Raw genomic sequence first — 8,595 nt, 5'->3', positions numbered from 1 at the left:
CCTACCGCACAAAAATAAGGTACCATGGAACAGGCTGTTTCCCAACGCTGATCCCAAAGGTATTTTATGCTCTATTACATTTTATCAGAAAGTAAGGGCAAGATGGGATTTCTAAAACCACCCCAAGAATTTATCAATATTGGAAATAGAACATGCAGATCCCTTAAAACAGCAATATAAATCTAATATAAAGTCATAAACCAGCATGAAGCCCTCATACTAGCTGATCTTTTTAAAGCAATTTTTAGTGACTTTAAGATTACATGTTGTGGTGTTTGGTCTTTAACTTTTACCTGACTCCTGTTTCTGGCTCTCAGAGCACAATGCACTCAAGCACTGAACACAGGCACTGGGTTTGACATAGGCATGGAACCAATCTTGAAGGTCATTTGTAAAATCAGATACGAAGTAGCTGCCTGTTGCTGAACAGTTTGTGCAGACTGTGTGTCAGCTGGAGATGAAACAGGATAATATCAAAGCATGGGTGCTTAGGCAGTATGAAAGGTTAAAATGTAAGGGGTTAAATTCAGTTATTAGAAGTGGAGCAAGGAATGTAGTAATTGTTGACATTCTTAACAAGGTTTGGTAAAGGGTAAATATGATTTTGCTTTGCTAGGTGGCTGTTACTTGCCTCTCAAATTCTACTTTGTACGGTTCAAGGGTGGTTGTGTTGCTGTACAGTGCTCTTCTACCTGCTCTGACACAATTCATAAGTAATGTTTTTTAAACTATGATAATTTACTCTTAGTGAATATAATCAGGTACTGAACTACAAGGTGATTTCTGCAGATGGAGTTGTGTAGACCTGATTATCCTTATCATTGAGAGAAACAGTAGTGATCTATTCTGCTTTTGAATAATGCTCGTCAACATGAGAATTTTTACCGTGGGCTCCTGACAGCTCGAAGGGAAGTGATGCTGACATGCTCAGCTGCAGGGGAACGTGCTGTTTGCATGACTCCTGCAACACCATTTCATCTGGGTTTTCAGAGCAGCTTTGACAGAGCAGTTTTTCAAAAAGCTGTCAGTCACTTCAGTGTCAAGCACTGTGCACGCCAGGCTCTGGCACGGAGCGAGCACGTGAGTTTCCTGTGCTGAGAATATGGTGTGACAATAGTTATTGTTCATTGCTGTGCCAGTGAAGGCAATGGTCAAATTCTGTCTCCTCTGCTATGCTTGGTATGTGTCTCATCCTGATGCAAAGCTACGACTGCTTTGCTGCAGTGAGAAGCCTCTTTAATTTCTGTGTCATAAAATGCAGTGAGAAAAAATTGAATGGAATTTAGGATTCTGCTGATATCTTTGGGCTTCTTGCTACTATAATAATTCTCTTTTCTTTTCTTGGAAAAGGAAGATGTTACAATCATGGTAGATGAAAAATTGCAGTAAATCTGACTTGTAATATTTGTCCAGAATTTAATCAGACCTCCCTCTCTGTCTTACTGAATCCTCAAGTTTTTAATGGATTCTTTGAGTTGTCTTCAACAGATTTTGCTTGAATCTCATGAATATGAATGTATTTGCATCTCAGCTGAGGAGTACCTTCTGGACTGCTAGTTATGCTAGAACAGTTCACTGTGATTGTCTAGAACTCCCAGTGACTTCTGGATGACATTTTTGTCAGTAAACAGCCTTTTTTTTTTCCCAGAATAAGAACATATTCTTGATTACTTACTTATTTCAGAAAAGCACTCTCTTGATTTGGATTTTTGGCGCCAAAATTCAAAGCACCTATCTGAGTGAAGGAAAAGCCTGGTGTATTTAACTTGTGCTGTAGTTAAAACCAGATGCTACTGTTGGGTTGTACTGTTGGGTTCCACATCCAACTCTGGTGCTGAAGGGCCTTTGGAAGGGTGTCCCACCCTCCCTGAGACCAGGGAATGCTGATAAGAGGGGCAAGCACAAACAGTCTGCCTAAGCTACAGGAAGTAAGTGGCAGCTCCTGCTACTGCTGTAAATTGAAATCAGCACAAATCACATAGCATGTGTTTTCTAGGTAATATTAGTGTTTATAACAATTTTGGATTCTGTATTAAACTCCTGCTCACTTTTTTTCCCCTCTTAGCACTTGATTTGTTGGATAAAATGTTGACCTTTAATCCTCATAAGCGGATTGAAGTGGAACAAGCTTTAGCCCATCCATATCTGGAGCAGTATTATGATCCAAGTGATGAGGTAAAGACATTGTTAAAATGTAAACTTCAATTAAATAATGCAACAGGTTATTTTCTTAATTAGTTTAAGGACAATGTTTCTACTGCTGTAATGGAGTTGAAGAATCCAATTGCACCAGTTTACCAGCATTTTGTATTTGTGCTTCTAGTGCCACATGTTGGAGGTGCAGCACAATAAAAAGATACTAAGGTGTACTCTCCTGAAAAGGGAATTCCTCAGCTGTTTTCTTTCATGACTGATATAAACTCGGTTTCTCTCCTCCTTTATAATCAGATCATGCATTTAACGCCTCCACCGAGTCTGAATTTGGTGTAGTTTAGTGTACAGTTCTGATGAGATTTCAGGTCACTTTTGGTGAAGATGTCAGGGAGGAGGAAAACAAGCTAGTTTTTCTTAAGGGATAGATATGTTTATTCTGAGAAATACAGATGTTTCAGATAATTTTTCATCAGGTAGATGCTAAGTTATGAACCTTTAATTTTAACTTGTGATTTTGACTTGAGTAGCTATTTACTGTGATTTGATTTAAAATTATGTAGACTAATACATACATAAAGCACACAAAAGATTTAGAATGAGATCTTGAGGGTTGCACAATATTGGATTTTTTAATGAAGTGCATTTTCAGATTTTATTCTCCATACAAGGACTTACATGAAAATCAACTGAAGAGTAATATTTTTTAAAGTAATAATGTTTCTTTATATTATTAAGCCTGTAGCTGAAGCACCCTTCAAGTTTGATATGGAGTTGGATGACTTGCCGAAGGAAAAGCTGAAAGAACTGATTTTTGAGGAAACTGCTAGATTCCAGCCAGGATATCGATCTTAAATTGTGCATAGGTAAAGTGACAGCAACATGAAAACACTTGGGGGAAGTGGATTGGAACTTTGTTACCACTAGTGAATTTATCTTTGTAGTGATGCCACAAGCGGCTGTGGAAGGGTACCTGTCTGCTTATTCATCTGACCTTACGGGAGAAACCTGAGTTTTGACTGCAACACTGAGGTGTCTGCAGGGAATCCAGACAATTGTCTGAGATGTTTACCTAGATTTTAGGTTGCATTTAAGGAGTAAGAATTATATTTGCAAACTGCTGCTCAGAGTAAAAGCTGTGGCAACACTTTGAAATGCAGATTTCATTCAAAAAACGTTTTAAGGAGGAAATGTTCTTCATATATTACAGACTATTTTGCCATATGGCTTCAAATGTTTGTTGTTTTTTTGTAAATCTTCCTCAAATGTCATGTACAGAAGAAAAATCTCTTAAGTTATTTTAAAGAGAAAAAAACATCCAGGAAGATTCAGTATGATTTAACTTCAGTTTTAAGTATCCCTGAAATAGTGTGAGTAAATAAAAATAAGTATCTAAATTTTAATAAACTAGTTATAATTAATCTTCCTAATCCTGTAAAGATGTTACATTTTAATTTAAATTGATATTCACTGTCTTTGACTTTTTTTTAAATCAGTGAAATTTATCTGGTCTTCATATGACATGAGGCTTGTTAGTCTCAGTACTTTAATACAAAATTGGTCAAATGCTGACTTGAATTTTTTTTATATACTTGTGAAACTTCTGTGATACTAATAATTTTTACAGTATCAAAGTTTTGTGACTGGAAAAGAAAAAAAAACAACAAAGAGAGCCCAGCCTAGATGGCCTGTTTTATGGTCTTTAAAGTAGTTTCTGTGCCACTTTTGTGGCAGTTCCATCAGAAAGGTGAAGTTTTGAGCCAGTGAGCTTCTTCACTGCATGAAATCCATGTATCTGATTGTGGTATGTAGAAGCTCTGTTGCTTTGCTATAAGCAGTGATTCTTCTGCACTAAAAATGACCTTTCAGTTCCTGCATTTCATACACCCCTAGTTTTTTACTTAAATTCATAGGAAAGAAAAAAAAGTGGGAGAAATTTTTGAAAAATTAAATTCTTACTTAAATAGAGTAACTTCTGTTGCCGTTGGCTTGACTATTCAAATGTATAGATGCTTCAAAATTATGTAACTTAACTTTTTAGAAGTACTATGTTTTGTTTATTTAAGCTTACTAAATAGCTTTTGAGACTATTTACTAATTAAAATTAAATAAATCTGTGGTTCACACACCTAGCTCTTATGAGTAGCTGACATTGCCAATAGACCTGGGACATGCAACGTGTGTGGTGCTTATTTCCTGTCCATGTTTTCTAAAGCTAATGCTGTGCAGAGGCAGCAGCAGAACATGTGCACCTTTTGGAAGAAAATTACATCCATTTTTAGGAGTTACTAATGGGCCTACTAATGGTAGGAAGGAAGGGAGAGCAACTCAGGAGCACTGCAATAGATTGTGGTTTATGATCTCTCCTGCTTGCCTCTTTGCCCACACTGTACCTACCTGGGCACTAGCAGGATAAAGGGATCAGGGACAAATATTTCAGTGATTCAGTGATAATGTAAATTTTTGGTTTTCAAAAAGTGTTACCTTTAAATGCTACTGTGAAGAGTTGATTTGGCTGACATGATATTGAAATTTAAATATTGTGTTTAGCTTGATACTGATATGTCGGTAATTTGACCTAGGCAGTTGTGGTTAGGATTATTAGCTATTCCCCATCACAACAGTTTAAACATAAGCAGCTGACATCCTGGTGAAGGCCAATCCCTAGAAGCTGGCTTAGAATGGACAGTAACAGTCTCTTCTTGTGCATTTCTTCTCCCCTACACACCCTCCCTGTACTTTTCCAGCTAGCTTTTCTCAGGGTGTTTATTTCTTGATATTCAAAACTTCCCCCCTGGCTGTCACTTTCAGAATTGAGAAGCAGTGTGAAAATAACAGGTTATTCAGATCACCAAATAATGTACTTCATTCCTTAGTTATTACTAATCTTAATCTTTTAAAGTTTTTAGATTTTAATGTAAAATGTAATATACTGGTATTCACAGTCTCTGACTCTTTTAACATATATTGGTACTGCTGTCTCTGACTCATGGTAAACACAGTGCACATAAAGTAGAGGAATAGGAGAGTGCTTGTTTTAGAAGGCGATGTTGAATCTTCCTTCACTGAAATGTGTCTCTGCTCTTTTTTTGTAGGACAAGGACTTAAAGGACTGGGCATGCTCAAAAGTTGCTGTTCCTCTTCCCAGTTCTTTATTGTTGGTCATGTCTTGTGGCCTCTCTCAGCTTATCCACTAACTCCTTTGAGCCATTCAGGAGGGCAGTTCCTGGTAGTTTTGGCTTTTCATGCTTTCAATGAATCTTTTAAGCCTGAAGAATTGTAATTGACACTCCTATGCGTAATGCCCATTGTTGCAGTACTGTACTGTCAGTGCACCTACTGCTGGCCGTATTTTAACTGCTTGCTTTCTGGTTTGAAAGATGCAGTGGTTCCTTTCACTCCTGGATCAATATCCAAGAAGAAAATTCATTAACCTGTAAGACGTTTACACCATGAACTATGTTTTTCTGACTTTACTGAAGTCGCTGGCATTTTTTTTAGAAAAGCTACTATTCAGGGCACTTTAAGTCAGTGACATCCCAGATTTTTTTTGCACTTCCTTTTTAAATAGAAATGGTTTGCATCCAGCGGAGTTTCTACCATTATGCTATGGATTACAGCACAAGTTGTGTTCATGTTAATCTTGCTTATGCACTTGTTTGGGTGTCCTGTGCTGTACATACAGGTATTCTATACAGCATAAGAGCCACATAGGAACCCAACTTAATTGAATTCAACTAAGAAACATTTTTTTTCCCATGTATTAACAAAATTTGATCCTTTTTCTCCCTGCCTTTTCTAAATGAGATCATTTAAAGTTTAACCACGTTGGAGGAGGCATAGGACTTTCAAAGTTCATACCGTGTAGTGGTGTTTATACGACTTGTGCAAAGAGGAGTGGCAGCTCGCCAGCTTGTATTTACTGACTGTGTGTTGGAAGATTAGCAAAGAACATAATGGCATGATGACCTCATGGTGAATGCTTTTCTTTGTGGAAGGCATCCATCCATATGTGGTGGCAAGCGAGAAACCAAAATATGATGTTAATAAACTCAGTCTCCATACTGCATACCAATGAAATGCTTCAAATGAGGATTAATAGTTTTTACATTTGAATCTAATCACTGACACTGAGAATTCCTGCAGAGAGGAACACTGCATCTTTAAATGAGAAAGTTTGATTTTACTTTTGCTCCTACAGCATGTCAGCATCTCAAGTTCATTTCTTGCAACCTACACTATGGTGATTTGTAATCAAGCCTCCATGAGCTCGTGACATGAAGTACTGTTCTGTTGTCAAGTACTATCAAACCTTTCTGATAATGCTGAGTTAGGACAACCAAACAAAGCTAGCACTAAATAATGTTTAAAATTGTATACCTTTTAATGATCTTTTCAAGTATTTGTTACTGAAATTGTATAACGTGGAGTTTACTAGGTGTTATGTTCCAGTGCAGTGCCTCCTTTTCTTTCCCCACTGCTCTCTGTGGTGAGAAATTTGCCTTGTTTAAAATAATTACTGTGCCCTCGCATGACTGTTAAAGCTTTCTGTGCAAAGATGATTGTCTAAGTGCCACATGCCTATGATTGAGAAAAAAAATAATCTATTGTTACCTCTGAGTTGTGTTCAACTGAAATGCTATTCAACAAATAACTTAGGAAAAATAGTTCTATTTTTAGCTTTTCATATCTCTGCTGTCTTTTTCTCATTTTATTTTGGCAGCAGTGAAGAATGGATTGTATAAAGACTGCTTGCTAATATGAACAAAATGCACTTGTAATTCCTGGAAATAAATTTAAATCTTATATCTTCACATTAACATTAAGAATTAGTTTTTGGTTTCCTCTTGGGTAATGTGTTTGAATGGAAATCAGGTTCAATTGCTACTGTAGTATATAAGGATGCTTGCTGGTTAATAACTCCAGGCTTCCTCATACCGTTTAGTCTGCTCTTCAAAGAAACCTAGAAAGCCATTAACTTAGACTTCAATAGATAAGGGTGCTTACAAGATTCCATTAAATTTTTTTCTTTTTTCCTATAGTTTGAGTGTTAGTCTGCCAAAACTAATTTTTAATAAGCAAGGGTTCATCATTAAAGGGCATTTTCTATTAGGAAGTTCCTGTGGTACATGAATCTCTGTTGTGGGGAACATATTAGGAGCATTGTCAGGACACTGTACAAGTGATCATTGAATTGTGGTATGGAACCTATGCTAAAAACATTTCTAAAGAAATATGCACTTGACTGTTGATACTAGTGTAGAAATTTCTCTTACACATTTCTACACATCTTTACCAAAATGCTTTTCTCACTCAGTTTTGAAAAGTCAAAATATTTCTAGAGTCTCTGCTACTTGTTCGATCACCATTACTACAGTAATCATTTTTGGCATGGTTGGAAAGATGACTGTTACTGAAATCAGTTTGTACCACCTCACTTTTAATTTATTAAGGAAGAACTTTGGCAGCTTTCTTCATCCTTCTCATTCCCAGTTCTTTTTAAAAATTTTTTTCTTTAGTTTTTTTTTTTGGGGGGGGAGGTGTAGGCTTACCCTTGCAGTCTGTCTCCAAGTGAGAAGACAAGGGTGTGCTTTACCTAACATCTGGTGCTTTCAGGCTTTCTTCCTTAGCTGTTCTTGCTGAATCCAATTGGCATCCATCAGTACCAGTGACCACATTCATCAGTCTTGTACTGAATTCACGAAACATTGTTGGGTTGGATTTGTTGATGCGACAAATGCAGAAGCACGATTATTTTTGTCAGGTTTTGAAAGCAGTTTAAAAGAAGGTGCCTATAACAAAACTGTGTTAGGTCAGTTATTTCATCATTTCACATTGATTTGTTTTTTCTTGATGTAGTTTTTATATTTTAGAGCGGAGAACAGCAACTCTTAATTGAAATAACATGCGTATTTCATGGTAAAGATGTTTCGGGAATAAGGATGTAAACAGTTCACTGTCAAAAACATTCCAACCTTACAGCTGAAGAAAAATATGCAAACATAAAATTCTCATGGATGCTGTGGCAAATAAGCATCTTACTCTGCTGTCCTGACTGTCACCAGACTCTTCCTCATCAATATCACACGTTCTATCAAATCTGAAGTGTACAACACACTACATGGGCTGAGCGGTGTGGTGCACGAGGAGCTTTTGGGAGTAGCAGTGATGACACAACTCGGCAGTGGCCAAATGGAACCCGAGGAGCTGAGCATGGTTTTCCTTCCAGAATGAGAAAATGAAAAACCTCTTGTTGCTGCCCACTGTAATATGCTACAATATATTTATACCATGTCGAAGTTGTTTGCTGAGCAACTGTACTATAGATTTAAACTTTATTAATATATATTTGCTTATGTTAGTGTAGTTTATATAGTCCTTGGTTATTGATAAATTTATTGTGTTGTTACAGCACAGTGATATGGTATAAATATAGGTCTATAC

General features: G+C 36.9%; 1 protein-coding gene across 1 annotated transcript in view; it reads left to right on the top strand.

Moving 5' to 3' along the window:
- MAPK1 (mitogen-activated protein kinase 1) overlaps positions 1 to 7,452 on the top strand; it is a gene marked incomplete at its 5' end in the record, with an annotated part of 16,302 nt that extends 8,850 nt beyond the window's left edge. The window contains 4 exons of the mRNA XM_009997661.1: positions 1 to 59; positions 2,066 to 2,175; positions 2,890 to 3,017; positions 5,247 to 7,452. Of these exons, the coding sequence (XP_009995963.1) occupies positions 1 to 59; positions 2,066 to 2,175; positions 2,890 to 3,006 (286 nt within the window). The remainder of the gene's footprint in view (positions 60 to 2,065; positions 2,176 to 2,889; positions 3,018 to 5,246) is intronic.
- Between the last annotated feature and the right edge of the window lie 1,143 nt (positions 7,453 to 8,595).

The sequence above is a fragment of the Chaetura pelagica genome, unplaced genomic scaffold, assembly GCF_000747805.2.
Source record: "Chaetura pelagica isolate M959 unplaced genomic scaffold, ChaPel_1.0 scaffold45, whole genome shotgun sequence".
NCBI lineage: Eukaryota > Metazoa > Chordata > Aves > Apodiformes > Apodidae > Chaetura > Chaetura pelagica.
This window is presented reverse-complemented; position numbering and strand designations above follow the sequence as displayed.